Source organism: Perca fluviatilis, chromosome 21 (assembly GCF_010015445.1).
Source record: "Perca fluviatilis chromosome 21, GENO_Pfluv_1.0, whole genome shotgun sequence".
NCBI classification, from domain to species: Eukaryota; Metazoa; Chordata; class Actinopteri; order Perciformes; family Percidae; genus Perca; species Perca fluviatilis.
Genome location: NC_053132.1, coordinates 27,230,530 through 27,255,409, shown reverse-complemented (window position 1 = coordinate 27,255,409; position 24,880 = coordinate 27,230,530). Strand labels below are relative to the sequence as shown.

The 24,880-nt window shown below is 41.6% G+C and overlaps 1 protein-coding gene across 1 annotated transcript in view; it reads left to right on the top strand.

Annotated features, from left to right (window-relative positions):
• The window catches only part of fasn (fatty acid synthase), a 109,962-nt gene that overhangs the window by 58,799 nt on the left and 26,283 nt on the right, over nt 1-24,880 (top strand). Inside the window, exons 19-32 of the mRNA XM_039788300.1 lie at nt 4,412-4,597; nt 4,834-5,013; nt 6,576-6,779; nt 14,221-14,537; nt 14,855-15,256; nt 15,526-15,690; nt 15,877-15,992; nt 18,133-18,266; nt 19,148-19,351; nt 19,536-19,686; nt 20,078-20,256; nt 20,555-20,674; nt 20,862-20,984; nt 24,450-24,673. Coding sequence (XP_039644234.1) covers nt 4,412-4,597; nt 4,834-5,013; nt 6,576-6,779; nt 14,221-14,537; nt 14,855-15,256; nt 15,526-15,690; nt 15,877-15,992; nt 18,133-18,266; nt 19,148-19,351; nt 19,536-19,686; nt 20,078-20,256; nt 20,555-20,674; nt 20,862-20,984; nt 24,450-24,673 — 2,705 coding nt within the window. The remainder of the gene's footprint in view (nt 1-4,411; nt 4,598-4,833; nt 5,014-6,575; nt 6,780-14,220; nt 14,538-14,854; nt 15,257-15,525; nt 15,691-15,876; nt 15,993-18,132; nt 18,267-19,147; nt 19,352-19,535; nt 19,687-20,077; nt 20,257-20,554; nt 20,675-20,861; nt 20,985-24,449; nt 24,674-24,880) is intronic.

The following is a 24,880-nucleotide window of genomic DNA, read 5'->3' as shown; positions in this document are numbered from 1 at the left end:
GGGAATCTGCCGCGCTCGTGATTTATTAATATTTTCTTTTCTTTGCAGATAGTGATATGCTATGATGCACTGATGCCAGGCAGGCTGTGAGATAACAAAACTTCCTTTGAATATAACGTGCAAATAAATAGACGGAAATAAATAAAAGTCCCCTGAAATAAATAAAAGTAAAACATGCATTTAGGCTATTGAACTATAATGACTAATGCCTATTTTCATATGTATTGCCTCATTTATGTATTTCATGATCGATTTCATAGCCATATTTATGTATATTTATATAAAGGGGGGCAAAAAAACTGATGATCAGTCGCTCAGGAAGTTACAGGCTACAGTTTCCCTCAACTGCAGCCGGGACATTCTAAAACGGTTAATGTGGAAAAAGCTTAACATGAAAAAGCTTAACGTGGTTTAATGTACCTAAACAATGATCAGTCAGATATCAGTTAGTTATCAGTCAGCTAACGTCCATAATAATTGGACTTTGGGTTCGATTTTTTGACAGTTTTCAGTGGTTATAAGGAGCAATATGAGAGAGAAATTTGGTAATCATTGATCATTGTTTAGGTACATTAAACCACGTAGGCTAAGCTTTTTCCTCGCCATAGGCACCAATGAAGAAGAAAACGTTAATGTGAGATAACTTCTATAATCGTTGGATTTCGGTTTAGTTTTTTTGACAGGCTTAAGTGTTATTGACAAGATATGGCCATGAGAAATATATTGATGGTTAAGCATTTTTTTCACTTTAAGCCACCGTGTCCCCTGGAGCCTGGGTTAAAGCAAATATGGTAGTGTATGTTTTGGTCATTCGATTTTCATTTCATGAAGTACACAAATGAAGCAATGCATATATGCATTAGGGTTTCCAAAGTAAGTTTAGCCTGGGCTGAAAGCAACACTGGTAGACTACACTGGTGCTGTTGCCTTGGAAATGACAACATCCGGTCTCTTATATGAAATAGAAAATGAAAATCAAAGCAAATTTAAAATTTCTCCCATCCCCTTTTGACCATGAAAAGTAAAAAAAAACTTTTATTTGTATTTCAAATTTTGTATTTTAAAAGGAAAATCAAATAACCATTCATTTTTTGTTTTTTAATACTTGTTTATGAAATGAAAATCGAATGAACGAAAAAGTACACAGACCATATTAATATATGGTCTGTGTACTTTTTCGTTCATTCGATTTTCTTGCCCTTGTATTCCAGCCACGATAATAACCCTTCCAAAATTATCCTTAATTAATTTAAATTGCAGGTTTCCTCCATAGGACTGTAGGAGTCCTATGGAGGAAATATTTATTCATAATTCAAATTGCAATGTTGAAATGTAAAATGATAATTTGAAAATGTAAAGTTCAATGTAAAAAGTCAAATTTAAAATGCAAAGCTTAAATATAAATGCTTAAACTGAAATAATAATCTTTGAAATCTTTTATTGAATGACAGAAACATGCAATAAGTTGAGAGATTTCCAGCTGACAGTGGGGTCTCTGGCTTCACTGGCCTCAAGTGGTTTCAAGTCTGACAATTTTCATCCGTTATTTCAACACTAAATTCACTTCTGAGACTTTTTTATGCGAGAAATCAACTATTTAGAGTTTGAAAATGGGAAGTTTAAAAAAAATGTATGGCCAATTGCACATTTGCTCTACTATATTGTCAGACTCTCCAGTCTGACGTGAGAGACCAGTCAGCTGGAAGTCTCTCGGGTGACCAGACGTCCTGAAAAATTTGGGACAGTCCCGAAATCCAAGCAATTGTCCCGAATACCGAATCCTGCCCTAATTGTCCTGAGAATTAGAGCAAAGTCTCGAGCAGACTCTCGAGTAGTAGCCGGGAGAGTTTAACTACATCTCCCTCCAGCCACATAGACGGATTGCAGTGGACCTACAATTAGGTGTGGATCATAAAAAGCAAAAAAAAAAATGTAAACAAGTCTCTCGAAGAGAAACCGGTATCTCTCTTTCCCCCGCCTGTGCGTGCGTGCGTGCGTGCGTGCGTGTGTGCGCGCACGCGCAGTGAACCACAAGTTCCAGTCAATCATATAATGGACATGTGTTGTGATATTTAAATAAACGACTCGTCAAAGGCGAAATAAAAGCCTCTTATTTACGAGACCGGTCTGAGAGACCTCCAGCTTACAGCAGCATGACTGGCTGAGCAACAAGGTAGCGGCCCCGGCAGGTGCCAGCTGACTGTCACGTCACATTATGAAGCTTCTCGACTCCGTAAACTTTGAAGCAAATTGTCAATTCGGCAAGGATTTTCGCAAGACAGCCTATATTTGAAATCTAAACAGTTCATTTCTTGCCTAAAATGTTCTCAGAAGTGAATTTAGTGGTGAAATAGCAGACGGAAATTGTCGGACTTCAGACCCTCCAGTCTAACGTGACAAGCCAGCTGGTTGTGGCCGGCATTGCCTACTCGCCAGTCGGCCAGTGAAGCCAGAGACCCCGCTGTCAGCTGGAAGTCTCTCAACCCTCCCACCAGTCGTTGGGCCATGCCTCCTCATTTGAATTGACAAGTGTCACTTCAAAATGAAAAGCCTTAATGTTAAATAGAATTTGTGAATCTTAAAATGTCAAAAGGCAATTACCAAATGTAAAATTCAAAAGAAAAAACTTCAAATTGAAAATTATTAAGTACAAATGATTTCTTTTTTTCTATTTGAGATTTTAATTTAAGTATTTCTATTTAAGCTTTTCCATTTCACATTTGAGTTTCATATTTGATGTGTCTGTCATTCAATAAAATATTTAAAAGATTTCAGTTTAAGCATTTATATTTAAGCTTTGCATTTTAAATTTGACTTTTAAAGTCTTTCGTGGGCATTCAACTCCAGCCTTGGCTTCTGTTTTAAGTTTGGCAGGATACAGGATTCGGGAATCTCACCTCTCACTCATGAAGCTTTTTCTTACACTCTGGAGAAGTCTGGAAATAGCATTATGTTGTTACTTTGGCAGGATAACTTGCCCTTGGCCCTTGCCTCCTGCAACACCAGGTCCGATGATCTTAGGAATCTCATCAGAAAGGTCCTGGGTCTGCCTCCTGCCTGGGTCTGCTGGCCGGCGGTTTTGTGTGCACGCTCAATCTCAATCTATCCCTTAGTCTCCAGCAACTTCCAAATCAGCTGCTCCAAAAACTTCACTGTTTCTCCTACTTTCTTACCCTCAGGGATGCCCACAAAACGGACATTATTGCATCGGAATCGATTTTTAATAATCTTAAATTTTTTCCAAAAGCATATCCAGTTCTCTCTTGTAAGCGGCAGGATCATCCTGTCTCTCCCTCTCGGCTGCATCTAAACTCTCCACATGTCTCTCAACCTCATTCATCCTGGTGACCAGGCCGGAGAGAATCGACTACCATCAAAAAACCTTTTCTCTAGTGCTGCAGATATTTTACCAATATTTCACCAGCAACATGTCGTTAGCCTGTTCCTTTTCTGCCACAGTCACAGCACCGGCGCCATTTTGACCCTTTCCAGCCATGCCTCCACCACGGAGCATATGTTGCTTAATATCTTCACCGGCCGCCAAGTTTTTAGATTTTTGGCATCCGGATTGTTTTTCGTTCCGGCGGAGCACAAATATCTCTTGTCAGAATCTTGAAAAGGATAAATGCAGCAGTCCACTATACGGAACTTGCCCTTTACCCAACTAGTTCGCCATTAGGTCACGTGACATCTAATAACACATCTAAGGCAGTTTTACAGTTTTTCTCTATCATATAATTTGTTTTATCATTTATTGCTGATGCTGAATTGCCTTTAGCCTACAAATGTAACTTAAACTTAAAGTTAGCTTTTGCAAAGAATTGGTGTGTTTAAACTTCACCTATGGAAACTGACTTCACCTTCACTGGCTCGGGGGCAGCTCAGTCGCTCCAGTCTTTGTCGGGATGAAGGGCCACCGCAGTTGCACTACGAACGCCGTTCTGCACATTTGATGCAGCGACGTAGCTAAGTATTTGAGGGCAAGGGGCCTAAGATTACATTTAAAATGATTCCCTTTTGGTAAATGTATTGTTTATTTCAATGCTTTAAGAAGCTAGTGGTTTGCTTTTACAAGTACAATTTTAAGAACACCAAATTAGGGGGGAAGCTGGGAAGGCAAGGCTCTAGAGTGGGGGGGCGGGGCTGCCCTCCCTTGCTCCCTTTCCCCCCTGCCCCTACTTGTCCCTCAACTACTCTGATCTATATGGTCATACCTAAGTGGGAAACTGTAGTTCTAAACTCATTAGCATCAGGTGTAGTATATAAGCTGCAGTGGGTTCTAAGATTAATTCAAGTTTCCACAATGGAAACATGTTAGGCATCTAGATAGACCAGAGAAAATAAAAAATTCTAGAAAATTGTCTTCCCACAAATCTTTGCCATCTGATCGTGTTCCACATTTAATTTTCAGGTAAGGTGAGCATTCTGGAGGATGCAGCCCTTGATTCATTCCGTAGTCAGATAAGTCAGCAAGCTGCCAACAATGATGGTGACCCCAAAATGAAGCTCACAGCACATGATATCTACAAAGAGCTCCGACTGCGTGGCTATGACTATGGAAAGACCTTCCAAGGCATCTTGGAGTCCAACAATGCAGGTGTGTGTGTGTGTGTGTGTGTGTGTGTGTGTGTGTGTGTGTGTGTGTGTGTGTGTGTGTGTGTGTGTGTGTGTGTGTGTGTGTGTGTGTGTGTGTGTGTGTGTCTGTGTGTGTGATCATTGTACTGTGTTGATACCAATCATAATAATCATAATAATAATAATAAAAAAGTAATGCTCTGGTGTAATATATATGTTTTGCTGATTGGCTACTGTCATGTGATTGGCCATTTTCAGGAAACAGTGGGAAACTTGAGTGGACAGGAAACTGGGTGACCTTTCTGGACACCATGCTGCAGATGATTGTGGCCGGGCTTTTGGGTCGTAGTCTGCGTTTGCCCACTAGGATCCGCTCAGTGTGTGTTGATCCAGCTGTCCATCTGGAGAAGGTCTGCAACTACACTGATGGAAAGCAAGGTTCAATTCAATTTTATTTATAGTATCAAATCATAACAAGCATTATCTCAAGACACTTTACAGATAGATTAGGTCTAGACCACACTCTATAATTTACAAAGACCCAACAATTCCAGTAATTCCAGTATGTGTATCTGCACATGAATCTACCCTGACACATGTTCCTGTTTCATCATATGTATGCACCCCCGGTACGAATAGCCTAGGCCACAAAGCTGAGCTATTCACACCCTTTGACATAACAATAAAAACACGTTGCTCGCGAGCACCGAAATCATGGCCGACATTCATCTTCCTTGACAGCAGAAACTGGCATATTAAGAAAGTTGTGTCTCTAAAGTTTATAACAATTGAATTTCTAGCGGAAAATGTATATTACAGTTGCGCTTTCTTCAGTGAAAGCATACAACTGTTAGTTTGTTAGTTAGTACCTATTTTTTGTATACAGTATGGTTACCTAGCAACCGTGGTTTAAAGACACCAAGTGGTCAACGGTTGTACTACAATCCACAAGAACTGCTAGAGGAGTGAGCTATGGCCCAGGAGTCTGGGGTTTGATCTTGTTTCTTTCATTTTTGATTGGATAATTTGCATTCCATTGCGCAAGTCAGGGCCCGGCCCCCAGGTCGAGATCCACGCAAGTGTATCAACGTCTCTCTGAAGTGTGCAAAATATTGGACACTGCAACGATTTTATTTAGGCCACAGAGCAATATAATGTGTAATACATGAGTTGTATGGATAACTGTGTGTAAATATAGGGTAGCCTACGCCAGGGCACAAATATCATCCACTTCTAATTAATACACTGGTACGAATAGCATACATTGATAATCATACCCTGTAACAACAAACTGCGCATGCCCAGAAAACTGGCGGACAGACGCTTTTATCCAAAGTGACATACATATACAAACACTTATGAGTTCAGCATGTTGTAACTCATAAAAAGGTGATGTCAACAATAACAAGCTTCGATATTGTGATTGCTATATGACTTGTTATGCATGTCTCTGCGCAGTTGTAGCCGGCTCCTCTACAGAAAACAACCCTTGGAACTAGCCTACCTTAATCAAGCTACCACATGACCACGCATTAGCCTAATAGTAGCCCATACATGGCGATACATCTGTTAAACTGCATTCACTTATAATTGCACCAGGGTACGAATAGCATACACGCCATTTGCACTACAGGGGCGCAAATGGCCTCACCCATATATAAATCACCCAGTCTTAAAGCACAGGCCACATCAAAATTAATGCTGACACTAAATCCGCTGTTTTAGAAATGATGATAAACAGAAACATGTCTAAGGATGAAAGAAATAAAAAGTATTTTACAGTAAAAGCACATTGACTATATCTATGTAAAGAATTTCTCTTTGAGACCGATTCTAGCAGCACACAGATTGGTACTGTATACACAGAAAGGTTCACGAGCCCCAAAAATAATTTTAAAACACCAGTTTCTTCCTTGTGTGTACAGATTGTTTATGTTGGATCTGATAACCTTCTGTAAGTCCTGAACTCCAAATTGAACTTTTCTATCTCATTTCCGTAGCCATGGATGTCCACGTTAATCACTGCCTAGACAACATTGTTGCTGGTGGAGTCCAGATCTGCGGTCTGCACGCCACTGTGGCCCCCCGTCGACAGCAGCAGCAGAGTCCGCCCACCCTAGAGGAGTTTGTGTTTGTTCCCTATGTGGACACAGAGTGCCTGGCATCCAATGGGAAACTTGCTCAACAGCTGAGGCTCTGTAAAGGTACAATAGATAAACCTGTCTTTGTGGCTGTATCACTTTTCATAACTTCAGTTGACAGCTATAATTTTGGATCATATTCTTTTTTATGGTACATTTTTTATTTCTTTTTTCATTTTAAAGAACAATAGAACAGACAAACACACTTGAACCAGAACAACCACCCTCTCCCACCCCCCACCCTCCGCGGTCTCGAGGAAAAGAAAGCAAAAACAAACAAACAAATAAACACAAACATCACACCTTACCTAGTCGCTCTCCTCTACTTCCTGCGATGCTGAGGTCATTAGGATTGATACCTGTGCTGCTGCACCTTTCCATAAGTCTATAGTAGATGATTTGGCTTTGTTAATCGTTGCTGTAGAGAGATCAAGCATAACTATGTCCAGAAAATACGCCAACCACTGTTTTATACAAAGCGAGTGGGGGGGGGGGGCAGCCAGCGTTGAGCTATTATTTTCTTGTTTACGATTGAGCCGGCTAACCAAACTTTCTTTTGTCTCCCAGCAGATGTAATTTAGAGTCGTCATTAAGTAACAAAACAATCTGGTCAGTAGGAATTCAACATCCTATCACATCAGATGTTATTGATGTTGTTTTATTCCAAAACTGATGCACCTGTTGACACTCCCAGACCATGTTCAGGAAAGTTCTAATTTGTTCAGGTTGACAGAACGTGCAATAGGGAGTAGGAATGCCTTTTTAGAGACGTATCTCTTCTGAGGTGTCCAATATGTCCTATGACATATTTTGAAGTGGATCTGCTGATGATTTGGGTTCTTGGAACAGTGGGAAATGTTGTCCCAAACTGTCTCCCAATTAATTATGTTCCCCTCCGGGCTCACCTCTTGCTCCCATTTCTTTACCATTAGGAGTTCTCCTACGGATGCTTGCATTAATTTAGGATAAATCCTGGACACTAAACCTCTCGCAGGAAAATCAACAAGCCATTTAATGATTGGGTGGGTTTCAAGACTGTTTCCCCATGGTACTCATAACATTTTAGGGCTGACCTTAAGCAAAGATAAAGGAAAAAGGATGTCCTAGGGATCTCAACGCTAGTTCTCAGGTCCTCAAAACTCAACATACCTTCCCCATTAAATAACTGGTCTAGAGTTTAAATACCTCTGTCACTCCACTGGTTACAAACAAAAGATTTGTTACCAGACATTAAGTGCATGTTGTGCCAAATTGGGGTGCTCAAATGCCACTTATTGGTGTAGTGTAGTTACCCCTCCACCTGTTCAAAGTTGGTCAATGTGTTGGTGATAATAGGGCCATAGGCTAGCATACACCTTTTTTGGACACACACCAAGGCAAGGTCTTGCAGTCTTAGACTTCCAGTGAGGTTTTGCTCTATTTCTCTCCATGGAACTGTAGAGGAGGGGTCTATCCACACTCTGAGGGCCCGTAGCTGAAAGGCTCTATGGTACACTTTAAGGTTGGGGAGGGCCACGCCTCCCGTGTTTGTGGCACGTTGCAAGGTAGAGTATTTTAGCCTAGGTTGTTTACTATTCCAAATATACTGCCGGATTACGGCATCAAGTTTCTTCCAGAAATGTATTGGCGGGGGTAAGGGGATCATTGTACTTAAGAAGTTCACATGAGGGACTATTTGAATTTTTTAGAGATCACAAATAGCATGGGAGAATGCGGGCATCCTGTCTCGAGCCCCGTGCGATGGTGAATTGCTGTGAATGCAGGCCATTGGCTGAGACTATGGCCGTGGGATTCGCATATAAATACGTACCATGTCAATGAATTTGGCTCCCAAACCAAGCTTCTCCATTACTTGCCACAAGTAGTTCCATTCTAGGCGGTCAAAAGCCTTTTCCGCATCCAGTGATAAAATCGCTGCCGTTGTTGGGAGGTTTTTGGCTTCTTCTATTACATCAAGTAATTTGCGTATATTGTCTGCAGCTTGACGCTTTGGTATAAACCCTGATTGGTCAGGGTGGACTAGCTTCTCAATGAAGCGTTGTAGACGTAGTGCCAAGACTTTGGAATAAAGCTTAATATCAGTCCCAATGAGGCTGATGGGCCTGTAATTTGAGCACTCCGTCGGATCTTTGCCCTTTTTTGTGTATGACCGAAATTAGTGCAGTGTTGGTTTGTTGATGAAAGGTGCCCCTCTCTATAGCCGAGGTTAAAGTTTGTAAAATGATTTGTGACTAAAAGAGTATGTGTAGATTTAGAAAAACAAGTCTTAAGAGATTGCTCTAACGATTTACAACGTTCTTCCAACTCCGCAATCCTTGCCTCTCTCTCTTCTTTCTTTAGTGGCTTGCGAGATATACGCCAGGTCCGAAACTGAGCCAGTATTGATTGATGTGAACTCCGCTAGTTTGCCTCCAAATTCTGTATTAAAATTTGTGTTTTGGAGAAGAGAATTATTGAATTGCCACCTTCTAGAGTTTTCTCCTAACATATCACAATGGAATGTGGTTATCAGTGCATTGTGGTCAGACAGGATTGCTGGTTCCATTGCTATTGTGTGGAACATTGCCTTAAGTTCACTGGAGCACAAAAAATAATGCGGGAATGGGTGAGGTGATGTGTGGAAAAAAAGGTGTAATCCTTGCTAGTAGGATTGTGCATTCTCCATATATCTGTAAGATCGTGGGATTCCATCCTGATTTAAGTCTAGTACCGCATTCATGTCTTCCCCTATAGTTAATGAGTATTCATTGAGAGAAAGCAATTCATTGGTCAGGCGCGGGAAAAAGCTTTCATCATATGTAGCCAGTGCATATACTGAGACAAAGGCTATTTTCCTACTCCTTATCGTAGTACATACAGTGCCTTGCGAAAGTATTCGGCCCCCTTGAACTTTTCGACCTTTTGCCACATTTCAGGCTACAAACATAAAGATATAAAACTGTAATTTTTTGTGAAGAATCAACAACAAGTGGGACACAATCATGAAGTGTAACGAAATTTATTGGATATTTCAAACCTTTTTAACAAATAAAAAACTGAAAAAATGCGTGCAAAATTATTCAGCCCCCTTAAGTTAATACTTTGTAGCGCCACCTTTTGCTGCGATTACAGCTGTAAGTCGCTTGGGGTATGTCTCTATCAGTTTTGCACATTGAGAGACTGACATTTTTGCCCATTCCTCCTTGCAAAACAGCTCGAGCTCAGTGAGGTTGGATGGAGAGCGTTTGTGAACAGCAGTTTTCAGTTCTTGCCACAGATTCTCAATTGGATTCAGGTCTGGACTTTGACTTGGCCATTCTAACACCTGGATATGTTTATTTGTGAACCATTCCATTGTAGATTTTGCTTTATGTTTTGGATCATTGTCTTGTTGGAAGACAAATTCGCCTCCCAGTCTCAGGTCTTTTGCAGACTCCATCAGGTTTTCTTCCAGAATGGTCCTGTATTTGGCTCCATCCATCTTCCCATCAATTTTAACCATCTTCCCTGTCCCTGCTGAAGAAAAGCAGACCCAAACCATGATGCTGCCACCACCATGTTTGACAGTGGGGATGGTGTGTTCAGGGTGATGAGCTGTGTTGCTTTTACGCCAATCATAACGTTTTGCATTGTTGCCAAAAAGTTCGATTTTGGTTTCATCTGACCAGAGCACCTTCTTCCACATGTTTGGTGGGTCTCCCAGGTGGCTTGTGGCAAACTTTAAACAACACTTTTTTGGATATCTTTAAGAAATGGCTTTCTTCTGGCCATTCTTCCATAAAGGCCAGATTTGTGCAGTATACGACTGATTGTTGTCCTATGGACAGAGTCTCCCACCTCAGCTGTAGATCTCTGCAGTTCATCCAGAGTGATCATGGGCCTCTTGGCTGCATCTCTGATCAGTCTTCTCCTTGTATGAGCTGAAAGTTTAGAGGGACGGCCGGGTCTTCGTAGATTTGCAGTGGTCTGATACTCCTTACATTTCAATATTATCGCTGCACACAGTGCTCCTTGGGATGTTTAAAGCTTGGGAAATCTTTTTGTATCCAAATCTGGCTTTAAACTTCTCCACAACAGTATCTCGGACCTGCCTGGTGTGTTCCTTGTTCTTCATGATGCTCTCTGCGCTTTAAACGGACCTCTGAGACTATCACAGAGCAGGTGCATTTATACGGAGACTTGATTACACACAGGTGGATTCTATTTATCATCATTAGTCATTTAGGTCAACATTGGATCATTCAGAGATCCTCACTGAAGGTCTGGAGAGAGTTTGCTGCACTGAAAGTAAAGGGGCTGAATAATTTTGCACGCCCAATTTTTTTGTTTTTTATTTGTTATAAAGGTTTGAAATATCCAATAAATTTCGTTCCACTTCATGATTGTGTCCCACTTGTTGTTGATTCTTCGCAAAAAATTACAGTTTTATATCTTTATATTTAAAGCCTGAAATGTGGCAAAAGGTCGTAAAGTTCAAGGGGGCCGAATACTTTCGCAAGGCACTGTATATAGGATATCCTGCCTGAAGAGTCTTTACTACTTTTGTCTATGGTGAGTGTGCATCTCCGTGACAGCAAAACAATGGAGCCCTTGGTTCTGGTATCGTCAATAGATGCAGCAGCAACTTTGAAATATTTATTTTGTAGACGATTTACATTTCTTTTACGCAAATGTGATTCTTGAATAAGCGCCACGTCTATGTTCTTCCTTCTTAAATAGTCCAGGAATTTAGCTTGTTTGATCGGCCCATTTAGCCCCCTGATGTTAACAGAAAGGATTGAAAGTTCAGCCATTTTCAAAACGTACGCGTATATATGTCTCAAGTACGCTACCGGAATTCACTGATAAATTTGTAGCAAAGGGTGAGCTGTTAGATCTAAGCACAGTGTGGTGAAAACACCAAAAATTAAATAAATCCCATAGCCCTCCGAGACCGCAACCCCCTTCCCTCTCTGTAGGATACGTGGCCGCATCAAATGCAGCTCGCACAAAAACTCAAAACTGCCCCTCCTGTCCAAAGTCACAGGTCAACTGAAACCGGTCTAATGCTTTCCTATGTTAAACATGAATAATGTTACAAAAACCTTTGAAACTAATTCCGAACCATCTATTAAGTTCTGAAATAAGCTGTATGAAAAACAAATCAGCCATGTAGGAGTAATAGACAGATTATAAAATGTAGTCTAATCAGATGCTCCAGCTCCAAAGCTCATACACTATAATTCCGACCAGCTATTACGCTCTGAAATAGACTATGTGGGAAACAAACCATGTAAGAGTAGATTATAGATTATAAGATAAGTGTTGTCATGCTTTCAGCCTCATCAAACATCCCTCCAAAGTCAGTATATGCAGTGTCCTCGGTTAAACTTGCACAGTTTTCCAGATGCACCAGTCCACAGTCCTCGGGTCCGTCCGCTCAGCTTCCCGCACTGGAGGCCTGCACGCCGCCCTCCAGGCCTGTTAACAGCTCCCAGTCCGGTCGCAAAGAGCTCAGCGTGAGCGTCACTTCTCCTTCCTTCATCTCCAAATCTCAACATTACTGGTCCTGGACCTCCTCGGGTGCAGTGAATGCGAGCGTTCTCCCACCGTGGATTACTCTCAAAGTTGCCAGATAAATAAGAAAATTTGGGATGCCTTTAGCATGCAGCTTATTCTGCGCTCATATAAATCCCTGGCGCCATTGTACAGTGAAAGCGCTGTAGTCAGGCTTAAAGCGCAGCATTGCGTTGGAATTGCAAATCGGACCTTCCTGTTGTACTTTCCTCGCCCCCTAAATAATTGCTTGGCGGTCCTGATATCTTAGACACCTGAGAATCAGCGTGCGTGTTCCTGTCCCCTTGCCGTAGATTCTATGTGCTCTGTCAATTTCGATGGTAGCCCTGTTCTGTAGGGATGGAATCCACTTTGGCAACTGTTTTTGCAAAAATCCAATTGGGTCGTCTTTTTCGCTACCCTCTTTCAGCCCAATGACTCGGATGTTATTTCTTCTCGACCTATCTTCCAGTTCAGCCAACTTGAACTCAAATTTCCTCTGGTCATCAATGCAGGCTTTCACCGTGTTTCTCATCTGTCTGCTGTCCTTCTTCCTCATCTAGTCGCTGAAATAGATATCTTACTGTAGTTCCCTGCCTCTTCAGCTCTGTCCTGATGTGTTGAAGCGTGGTGTCAATTTGCTTCCTTCTCTGCGTTGCGTACCACTGATTGAAGCCCGCTTTGTTGCTTTTCCAGGACCCTGGCCATGGCCTCCTCCATAGGTATGTCCGCGTTGCATCCGAAACCTCGCTAGCCGACACCATATTAGCAGAGTTGGCAGAATTCTTTGCTCGGGTAAACGGCAGCGGGGTCTGCTTTATCGTGGTTATCATGGTAACAAATCAAAGGATTGGCGTTGAATGAAAAATAATAGACCTGGTTTTTAATAAAAATACGGAGAGCTCATCATCAAGCAGCCATGCAGTTCGTCGGTCACGTGATTTTGGATCATATTTAAAAAAACCTTTGACTGACTAAAAAAAGTACATAAACATATATATAATAAAATAAATAAATATATATATATATATATAAATATCTGTGTGTATTACAGTGAACATACATGTATATACTCTGTTGAGGAGACTTGATTCTGAGTGGCTGGAGAGTTTGTATTATTTCCAGATTCCAACTCAGCTTAGGTGTAGCATCCTTTTTAGCATTCTACATTAGTGCTCATAGTTCTGGTTTTAGGTGTTACAAGGCAACAGTTTCTCCTACTTGTTGTAATGTTTTACCAAACTTGATAAAGAGTCTGAAGTAGTAATAAAGGCTAAGGGCCCTGCACTTCAGTTACAAGAATTGCATACAAATGAAAAATATTGCAGCTTGAGTGCTTTGTGTGAACTGTTCAAAGACGTGAGCAGAGAGGCTTGCCGATGCATTCCAGATATCTAGCATGCTAAATATCTGGACCTGTCTGCGAGCTACTGCCAATGGATGTGCAAGACATGGGTTGAGGGGAAACCTGGGAGGGGAGTGGACTGTAACAATAGGGACTTAACTGTATGTGTTGCATTTGTAACACAGACCAAAATTGTTGTTGCACCTAGAGGAAATTTTATGAACACATTGCAACGACAACACCCCCATAACACTTCATTTCTTTTTTCCTTTTTTTTTATCGCAGTAAATCAGTGCACCAACAACTTGGAACGCTTGTTTCTGTTCTTGTGCACGGTATTACATAATTTCCTGTCCATTCTATTTAAATTACACTGCTTTTTATCATTAATGAATAGGGGGGGGAAAAGACTACCGTTTTGATATTTAGACTTTTCTATATATTTAACACCTTTGAGTTGAAATCACTAAAAGGCAAGCTCTTTTTGTACATAAAAACTTCTTTTACAGTTATTTCAGATTCATTAAAATCCTACAATCTACAAAATGGTTACAATTATTCAACTCAATTATCAGCCCATTTTGTTGCTTGTATCATCTGCCCTCACATGTCCCTCTAAGTATTTGTCCCACTCTCTCCATCTAGGTTTAATCTGTAGACTGCAGCAAAAGTTGGCCCCCCATGGTGTCAAGCTCTCCATCCCTGGCTTACAAGGGGAGTCAGACGGCCCTCTTCCCAGCCCCGAGCCCTCTGAGCCCTCCCTGGTGCGGCTGCTGGCCCTGCTCTGTGGCCTGGAGCTTAACGGGAACCTTCGATCTGAGCTAGAACAGACTGTGGAGAAGGAGAGGGCATGTCTGCTGCAGGACGGCCTGCTGCAGGGCCTGCTAGACAACCATGCCCTCAGACACTGCCTGGACACCACCATAGAAAACCTCATGCCCGGCAAGATCAAAGTCCTGGAGGTAAGACTGAAAACTATGTAAAAATCCATAGAAGAAATTGGGCTAATTTCATTCAAATGCAGAATGGCGAAATTATCCTATTGTCTCAGAATATATACATTACATTACATTTCATTTAGCTGACGCTTTTATCCAAAGTGACTTACAATTGCTATGTATATCAGAGGATATCTGGAGCAACTAGGGGTTAAGTGTCTTGCTCAGGGACACATTGGTTGATGTATCGCAGTGGGATTCGCATGTGTTATATCCACTGCGCCAACACCACCCCAATATATACATTTGTTAACCCTCTTCACCTCTCTTACCCCTACCAGGCTCTCTCCAACGATGGTCAGCTCTTTTCTCGTGTGGTAGCGCTCCTTAACATCCAACCCATGCTGCGTGTGGACTACACTGCCACGGCGGCCAACCTAGACCTTCTGACCCCCCACCAGGCTACCCTGGAGGAGCTGGCAGTTTCCTCAGCTCAGTGGGACCCCTTGATGTCCCCGGTTCCTGGAGGTGTAGTAGGAGGGGCAGACCTTGTGGTGTGTAACCATGCCTGGGGCCCTCTAACGACGGACCCTGGACTTCTTTTGGCAAATCTGGCTTCTGGAGCCAAACAAAGGGGGTTTGTTCTCCTCCACACACTGCTGAAGGGAGAGACTCTGGGGGAAACAGTTGCCTTCCTCTCTAGCACTGCTCAGAGCAGCTGCCAGCAAGGACTGCTCACACAGGTTAGTGGAGACAATGCCCACTACTTTTTTTTACCCTGCCAAACACTTCCTTTTTGTGTATCTTATAGACATCACAATGATGAGGCCTCCCACAATAAAAATAGCAGTTTGATAGAATCATTATTCTGTCAATCTGTATGATTTTAAAACCCCCAAAGCTGGAAGATCAAAGAAATAATTTCTTATTTAGCTGCGGAGATTCTAAAATCACATTGAATATCTGAGCGGAAGGTGATGTTTTGCTAATATTATCTCCCTCTTTTTACCAGGCTGAGTGGGAGAGAGTGTTCTCTGAGGCATCCCTCAGCCTGGTGGCTGTAAGGAAGTCTTTTTATGGCTCAGCCCTTTTTCTGTGCCGCTGTCAGTCTCCAAGCAAACAGCCCATTTTCCTACCTGTGGACAGCACCAACTACAAGTGGGTGGAAACACTCAAGGTAGGTTCTATATTCGTCTGTGCCTGGCATTGGGCAAACAGTGTCCCAAAATACCATTTTGCATTCACTAAGTTAGAATGACTTAAAAGGGAAAGTTTTTATCATAATGAATACATGGAAACCATGACCTCTTTGTTCATCATTTACAAATGTGACATTACTCATAACTGTGTGTTCTATGCTCAGGCGATGATGTTAGAGTCATCAGACTCTCCAGTGTGGTTGACTGCGTCTCATGCCCACTGTGGCATTGTGGGAATGGTCAACTGTCTACGGCAGGAGCCAGGTGGCAACCGAATACGGTAGGACCTATTGTCAACCATACAAATTGCAAGTTTTGTCACAGTACCAGAATTTTACCCTTAACACAATAAACTGTAAGTTTATAAACAAATCTCATATCTATATACACATGCAGTCACAAAACTAGAGCTGCACAATTGATCTAATTGCCTTGCAGTTGCGATGTCAAACAAATTGTGAGATTTAAGTTAACAAAAAGGTGTGCTGTGTGCATGACACTCTAGTCTCTGTGTGTACTGTAGTCTCCACGTTCTAACACCCTTGCCTTTACCGACAGTATTAACAACAGATGAAGCCACCGACACTTAAGAGGCTTGGGGCCCTATTCCTATTTTGCACCCGACGCACAAAGGACTTTTACCTACACAGACACTTCGGTAAATTAGGGAATGTATTTGCGCTCCCGGGGGTGGTTCAGTGAAAAGAGGAGACGTGTTCAGGCGCAAACGTTCCCAGTTGCTATTTTGCAGTTTCAGAAAACAATTCCGCCACAGACCAGAAAAACCTGGTTTAGAGTCAGTGGCGCTAGTGTAAAGTCAGTGGCGCGTTACTCAGATTCTATTTTAGGGGCGCATGCTTGGCCATAATGTAGCGTGTGCACAACGCGCATACACTTTTCTTCTCTCATCTACACAGACGCAGCAGTTCCCATTTTTGCAAACCATACATAATTACAAGGAAAAATAATACTGAAAATGTGCTTCAGGTGTTCGGATAGGTCAGGAGGCACTTTACAGTACAGTCGTCAAAAAGTCGCAGCATTCTTTGTGGCTTGTTGTGTTTTACACAACATTTCCATGAATCATGGATGTGTTGATGACATAAATGAGGAATTATTAGAGGACTTAAGGAGACGTGATGTTGAACTAGGACGGGATTGGACACTCCAGCGGGATCTGATCCGGGAGTGGCAATGCACGATGCACTCCTGGTGGAGCGGGTGGACGGAGATGGACTGGGGGGGAGGAGGAAGGGGCACAACAGGAGCAGGTGGTGTGTTTGGAGGCCCACGCTCCATGGCTGCAGCAATCCTCTCCAGACTTGAGGAGATGCACCCGAGAGGTCGCAGCAACATCGCCACCCGGCCAAGACGGGCATTTATTACTTTGCTGCATCCCGGACAGCTCCCGCTGGCGTGCGCCAGGCAGATCCACCGTCATAATAGCAATCCGCCATGGAACAAGCGCGCCTGCTCTTAAAGGGAATGTGAGATGACACTCTGATTGGTTTATTGCATGTTATGCCCAAACCACACCTAGCTACTTCAGACCAACCCATTTTAGATTTGCGTCGGCGCAAGACTCATTTATCCCGCCGGTATAATAGCAACAGCGCCCGAGATCCGCCCGCAAAGCTACTTGCATTTCATGTTTGATACTTGCGTTTCAGATCATTAAAATAGGGCCCTTGGTGTTTTTATTGTTCACTGTTAACTCACTTAACATAGTCTTGCTATCTCTTTTTCCTCTCGCTTTTGCCTTACACAGCTGCTACACTCCAACACCTCTCACCGGTCGCTCTACACGCTTGCTTCACCACTCACACTGATGTAACTCACTTTTGCAACTGCCATTCTCGCTTTCACTAATGCCTGCTCCTCTGAATTACGCTACCCCACGAATGTATTAAACGCTACCCTTGTAACAATGATATGACCATACTTTATCAATTGTAGAGACATTTTTCATTTGGTGCATTTTTCTTGATAATCAAGTAGAGCGTGCGCCCTATATACTAGGCCTTACCGCAGCGGCCCTGGTTCGACTTGGATTCTCTGCCCTTTGCTGCATGTTGTCCCGTCGTCCCCACCAAAGCCCACAAAAATATCTTAAAAGAACACTACATGTGTAGTATAACTACATTTCTCACATGTATTATTAGAACTAGGAAGCAGGGAGAGAGAAGGTTAAACTGGTAAAACTTTAGCCCCAACTTCGCCTGTGATAATTATTAGGAATGCAGCTTTGAGAAGTAAATGCTAGTGTATACTTATGTATTAAACATCACAGACATCACATAATTCTTACCACAATTCATTTTGTAAGCTTCTTGTATGTAGGTATTGTCTACCCTATTTTTCCATGTTGTATTGGGTCATTGTGATGGTTTTTGTACTGTGTTCCCTTTTTATGTTACCAGCTGTGCTTTTGTGTCCAATCTAAACGAGTCTTCAGCAACACCGAGCCTCCAGCCGGTGCTGGAAGGGGATCTGGTTATGAACGTGTTCAGAGACGGACACTGGGGTGTCTTCAGGCACCAGCTCATCACTCAGGGTACCAAAATATTAAATTGACACTTATTCTGGTTCTAGTTAGATTGTTATGGTTCTGATATTGTTGTCCACCACAACTATTATATTTGAGTTATTTTGATTACAGATGTATTGTCGTAATAGTACAACAGTGGTGGAAAACCACTTTATTTTTTATGAAGCAAGACATGAAAAAAAGTTTTGAAATAATTCAACTTTTGAGGGGAAGAAGCATAGTTCACCTGTCAAACTACAACAGAAAACCGGTCAAGGAAAAAAAATGTCCTGCCTTTTTTGTGTTTGGTGACAACCAATTACTATTTTAGGAGTGTTAGTGGCGGGATAGCAGCTGTGTTTTTATTTTGGAATTTTTTTCTTCATATTAACATTTTAGGTTGTCACATCCCTATGTCCGCTCAACACTAGTTGTACATACAATTGTCACGCTGCATGGGGCATACAGTAATTGTTGCAGCTTTGGCTGCACATATACTACTGTATAGCCTAATGCATTGTAAAATAAATCGTGGCAGTTGTCAGACCATTGACAATCTAAATGTTAAGAAATGCATTTCTTTGATTATAGACAAAGATTCATGTATATATTTTATTCTGTTAGACGCTGTGATCTTTGACATCCCTCAAAGACATGTTAAAATAACACTATTTTAACTGTAATTCAAAAACTCTAACTGGTTTCTCCCTGAGATTTGGTGGAGATTTTAGAAAGTGTTGGTAGTAACAATGCCACTTAAACCATAATTAGTCAAAACAAAACTGTTTGATTTGACAGATGGAATTCATCCAGATCAGTTTAATGCATATAACTCCCATTCAGAATGTTTGATATGCCCATGGCATATAGTTCCATTGAAGCATTTGTCTGTATTTTGTGGTTGTCAGATCTAAATGAAGAATTGACAGAGCAGGCCTACGTTAATGTGTTGACTCGAGGTGACCTCTCTTCTCTGCGCTGGATTGCCTCCCCACTCTGCCACTTTGTGACCAGCAACCTCAACGTGCAACTGTGTCATGTCTACTACAGTTCACTCAACTTCAGAGATATAATGCTGGCCACTGGAAAATTGCCACCAGATGCTATTCCAGGTACAGTGTAGAAGACGCAAGATATCATGCATTCAATTTGTTGTTTGTTTTTATAACAATAGTAACCCCAGCATCTTGTAGGTTACTATTGTTATACTAAACAAAATGTCAACAGCGGACCAATTGTACATCAAGCACCCACAATTAGACAACTTACTTCTCCTGTTGATCATATATCTTGTAGGTGACCTAGCTCTTCAGCAGTGCATGTTGGGTATGGAATTTTCTGGTTGTGACACCAGTGGTCAGCGTGTGATGGGGCTGCTGCCTGCCAGAGGCCTGGCAACAAGTGTTGATGCTGACAAACGGTTCCTCTGGGATGTTCCCTCCAGCTGGTCAGTGTCACATTTAAATTGTGTGTGTTACAAACACGAAACAGTGAACAGTGTACAGTCAGTGTAGTCACACTACAGACTGCAAGTAGCAGTATGAGCCTGAGATCTGATTTGGAATTGTTGTCCAGTACCTGTCTACAGTAGCTGCTCTGTAGAAGCATTCTGTCTGAGGAGAAGGTAGATGGGACTTTAACATCTGAAATCCTATTAGATAATTGTTGAAATCTGAAGTGTATTTATGATCATCATGGTGTAAACAAGGTACTCTCCTCTTTGTGCTCTTATTATAAAATTAAGTTTCTAAATGGGTGCTCTGACAACAGCATACATTGTAGTTACATCATACTATATAATAACAAATAATTATTCTGTTGCACTTGTGTTTACACAGGACACTGGAGCAGGCAGCATCAGTGCCAGTGGTCTACGCCACAGCCTACTACTCTCTGGTGGTGCGTGGGAGGCTCCGTCCCAGAGAGACTGTTCTCATCCACTCAGGGTCAGGGGGTGTCGGACAGGCTGCCATCGCCATAGCACTCAGCAAGAAATGTAAAGTCTTCACTACAGTCGGTAAGTATTTAACACTCACATAACACTCTGTGATTGTCATTTTGACAGAAAATGAGCTCTGATATGATTTCTTATTGACATTGAAAATTGAAAATTGCACCAAAATCCACCACCAGTGGAAGTTTTTTTTTCTTCTCATAATAGAAAAGTTTTTTTTTCCTTCTCATATTATGATTCATGTAGAAATTATTGTGAGATTAGTGCATTATGAGTTACTAAGTCATAATTATAATTATGAGATGGTATCTCATAAAAAAACTCTTTTTAGCCCTAACCTTTTTGTGTGTGGTATCACTAGGCTCAACTGAGAAGCGGGCCTACCTGCTGGAGAGGTTCCCTCAGCTCTCAGCAGAGTCCTTTGCTAACTCCAGAGACACCTCTTTTGAACAGCACATCCTGCTCCACACAGAGGGCAAAGGTCAGACACCTCTTTCTGTATTAAGGAATTGTAGTCGACATACCAATGTCAACAAATTGTCTCTGTAGGATTTCTAAAATGAAAGCCACCCCTGACAAACAACAGCTTTACAGTGTTTTTAAGCTTAGTAAAACGTGTGTGTGTGTGTGTGTGTGTGTGTGTGTTTGTGTTTGTGTTTCTTTTTCAGGTGTGGATGTGGTGCTGAATTCTCTGGCTGAGGAAAAACTGCAGGCTAGTATTCGCTGCCTAGCCAGACATGGACGATTCCTGGAGATTGGCAAATATGACCTATCCAACAACTCTCCACTGGGTCAGTAGGTCACACACACTCATTCTTATAGTAACAGTGCAAGTGTCACTTACTCTTTTAATTTTAGAAATAACCTTACAAATATATAAAAGTACAATTACAAATATAAGTGAATACAGCTTCCTCCAAATATCAGAAGAAAAATCCTACATGTACCTCCTTTTAATAAAAGGAATAGCAGAAAAGTTTCTGGATGAAATATTGCTGTTATTTCAATTTCTCATAACATTTGCTCATTGTGATCATTGGCAGTTATTTAAATGGGTGATATTAAGAGTAACTTAACATAATTAACTTAATAAACTTGTTTTAGTTAGTACAGCCACTTTCATATTCTATCAATTAATTCTGGTCCCGTCTTTAGTGTTTCTGGTAACAGCAGTTTTTTGGCTAAGTTATTCTGTGCTCTAGACCAGAGGTTTTTAAACTGGAGGAAGAGTGGAAGGGGAGGCCTGGTGAGAGAGACGTGAGGCAAAGATACTGCTTGCGGTGAAAGAGCAAGTGCATGCCAGTATTAATAATAAAAGGGGAGGTTTATAGTTATTGTAGTTTGGCCTGCTTATCAACATGGTCAACAGTTGGAGCAGCAGCGGCTGTAACATACAGCCCATCATAGGCAGACTGGCAATCTGGCAGTTCTGGCGAATGCCAGAAGAACCGATTTGGGCCGCTGGAAAAAAGGAAGAAATGCGGCAACACTGGCATATCACACTAGCCTACAAAATAGATGGGCTGGCCCACTTTGTGTGTGTGGGGGGAGGGGCTGGATAATTAATCATAACCCACATCATACTGTAGTTTAGGTGGCGAGCGGTAGCGGCCCCTCCCTAGGTGGATGGGCAAAGACAGTTCAGGGGTGATGATTGAAATATCAAGCATAGCCTACGTTAAAACCACTGCCAAAACAATGAGAAAACCAGTAAGAAGAGAAAGGAGGTGCAGAAATATTAAGGTAAAAAAAGAGAAAAGACCATGAGGCTGGTGCAGCTAAATGTGAGAAGTTAACAGATGTTTTTTGTCCACTAAAGCAACTTATAGCAGCAGTAAATTAACGAATTTAGCCGTGGCTTGCAGCAGCAGCAATCCAGCTACTGACCTATGACTGAGTCATAACTCAACTCAGTCAAATCTGAACACACAGACATGATACACATATTTTAAGATTCAGTATAAAATGTCAGTAGAGCCCGACTGATAAAGGATTTTTAAGGCCGATATCAATACAAACATTTGGTGATTTAAAAGTCCGATATTCCAGAACAGACGAACATCAAAATATGTTAAAGTTCTTATAGATACAATTTATAAAAATACAAACTTAAGATATGAAACTTAAAGGGTTAAACACGAGTGTTGCCAACAGGGACGCTGTAGAGTGCCCTCTGGTGGACAAAGTATGCAACGCCAACACTGGTTGAAGGGTGTTCCATCCGTCATTTATCGGCCATTATAAATGATACCGATAGTTTGGAAAATGCCTAATATCGATAATATCGGCCCAGCGATATATCGGTTGGGCTCTATGTCAGAGTATATTATTTTCAGTCTCCATCGCAACCTTTATAAATCCACTTGGAAATCACAGAGTAGACTGTTAGTCTGAACAAACTTATTTTATTTCCCCTTTATTTTTTCAGGCAAATTATTAAGAACAGGTTCTTATTTGCAATGGGGATCTGACAAGTGGCACAGCCACTTAGAGGAAGGGAAGGAGGGCTAGGGTGTAATTAGGATTGTTATTAGTCTACTAGCCGCAGAAGGTTCCGCCGGATGTCCCTCATTTTCTGCCGGATGTCCCTAACCTTCTGCTTTCTTTGTGTTGGCATTCTAAACTCTGGTCGATTTATGAGAACTATAGTTAAAATGTGCCTTGAAAGTGCGCTTGTTTCATTGTGCTCACTATAATCTGAAAAGCTACTAGTTAATTTCATACCAAGACACATTTTATGTTGCAAATGACTGCTGCAGATTGTCCAAGGTCGGGTTCATGGTCAGCACTGAACAATGGGCCTCATTCACCAATATCTTCCTAAGTTTTCTCTTAAATATGTTCTTAAGAAGGTTCCTAAGAGAAGTCTACGTCGGATTCATGAAGTGTTCTTAAACAGCAGAATTGTTCGCATCTGTGTTCTTAGGATTGATGAATCCCACGTCTTCGTAACTGAAAGCGCGTGCCAGTTGTTCCTAATTAGCATAAGAAAACGCCCCGCAAATTCCCATATAAGGACATGACACTTCCTGTGCACCTCCTGGGAGACTGGTTTTCGGAGATTGTCGGAGCCGCGGTGGAGGAAGTACTGAATCTCAGTACTTAAAAGTACAAATAACCAGAGACATATTTACTTTAGTAAAAGTAGAAGGTGTCCACTACCGCAAACAAAGCCTGGCTTTTAAAAAAAGTTCCTATCCTAACCAGCATAAAACGGAAATGTGTTGTTAGAATCGGAATGCGGTTTGTTTTATTCATGGATGTATTTTATTTTCTTTAACCATGCAAGTAAGCAAATAAAGTGTGTGAAGCAGCGCAAATGGGGGGATGTGAAGAGGTCCAGCCAAATAAATAAGATATGAACGCGTCTTACGCAGCCTGGCAGAGGAGTAAACGACGCTGTGGAGAGAAATAGATATAGCAACTTTGATTTAAAAACGGGAATAATAAAAACAACAAACGTTTTCATTTTCACTTTACCGGGGCGCCTGTATTACCGAGGGTCGGCGCTGCGCCGCCGGGCTCTGGAGCACCGGAGCGGCTTGGATCACCGGTGCCCCATATATACAGTATATATGGCAACCAAACTTTACTGGTGAGACAAACGGGGGAGCGGTCAGGAAGAGGTTTTAGCAGGGGGAAACTGATCAGAAAATGTAACGGAACATTGTAGTAGTTGTAGTAGAAAGTTTAAGGATAATTGCTGCAAAATGTAACAAAGAAAAAGTTAAAAGTAGGCTATGCACTATTGAGTCTACTTAAGTAAAGTACAGATACCGTAAAAAATGTACTAAAGTACAGTTAGGGACGAATTTGTACTTTGTTACATTCTACCACCGCATTTGGCCCCCATAAATAACTACGATCATCACCAAATAACGCTGGATTTAATCAGTTTAATTGCTGATGTAAATTGCAGTGTTAGTGTTTTTTTTTGCATAATATGATTTTTTTTTTTCAACAAATGATCAGAAATACATTACAGTACAATACTATCATTGTAAACGACTGTAGAATTAAATAAAATGCAGTAAGCAATCATTTGGAGCAAATTGTCATCACTCAAATGTGCGTAAGAGTGCTTTTCAGTGTTCGTAGATTTTGTTTGTAGCTAAGAACAAATCCAAGTTAAGAAAACATTAGTGAATGCCAGAATCTTCGTAAAAAGTTCATAAGAAGGGTTTAAGAACACATTTCTTCGTAAGAACGGTTGGTGAATGAGGCCCATTGTTATCATGTTGTTGTGATCTCTCCAGGTATGGCTCTGTTCCTGAAGAATGTGGCATTCCATGGCATTCTGCTGGATGCTCTCTTTGAAGAGGGCAACCAGGAGTGGGAGGAAGTGTCCAAGCTGCTGAAGGAAGGCATTATGGGAGGTGTAGTTCAGCCTCTAAAGACCACAGTGTTTGAGAGGGACCAAGTGGAAGAAGCATTCAGATACATGGCTCAGGGCAAGCACATTGGCAAGGTCCTCCTGCAGGTCAGTTTCACATCTGACCTTCCTCAGCCTTTGCTATTAGTGTTAGGGGACTATAGATTGTTAATAATAGACCAACCTGTCATGATGTAGTAGAAAGAGAGCACTGAAAGATGTAATCACTCAAGTGTCTGTTAAAAAATTAATTAAAACATGGTAAAATGAAAACGGAATAATCCTGGAAGATGTTTCAGTTACTACCTGCAACCT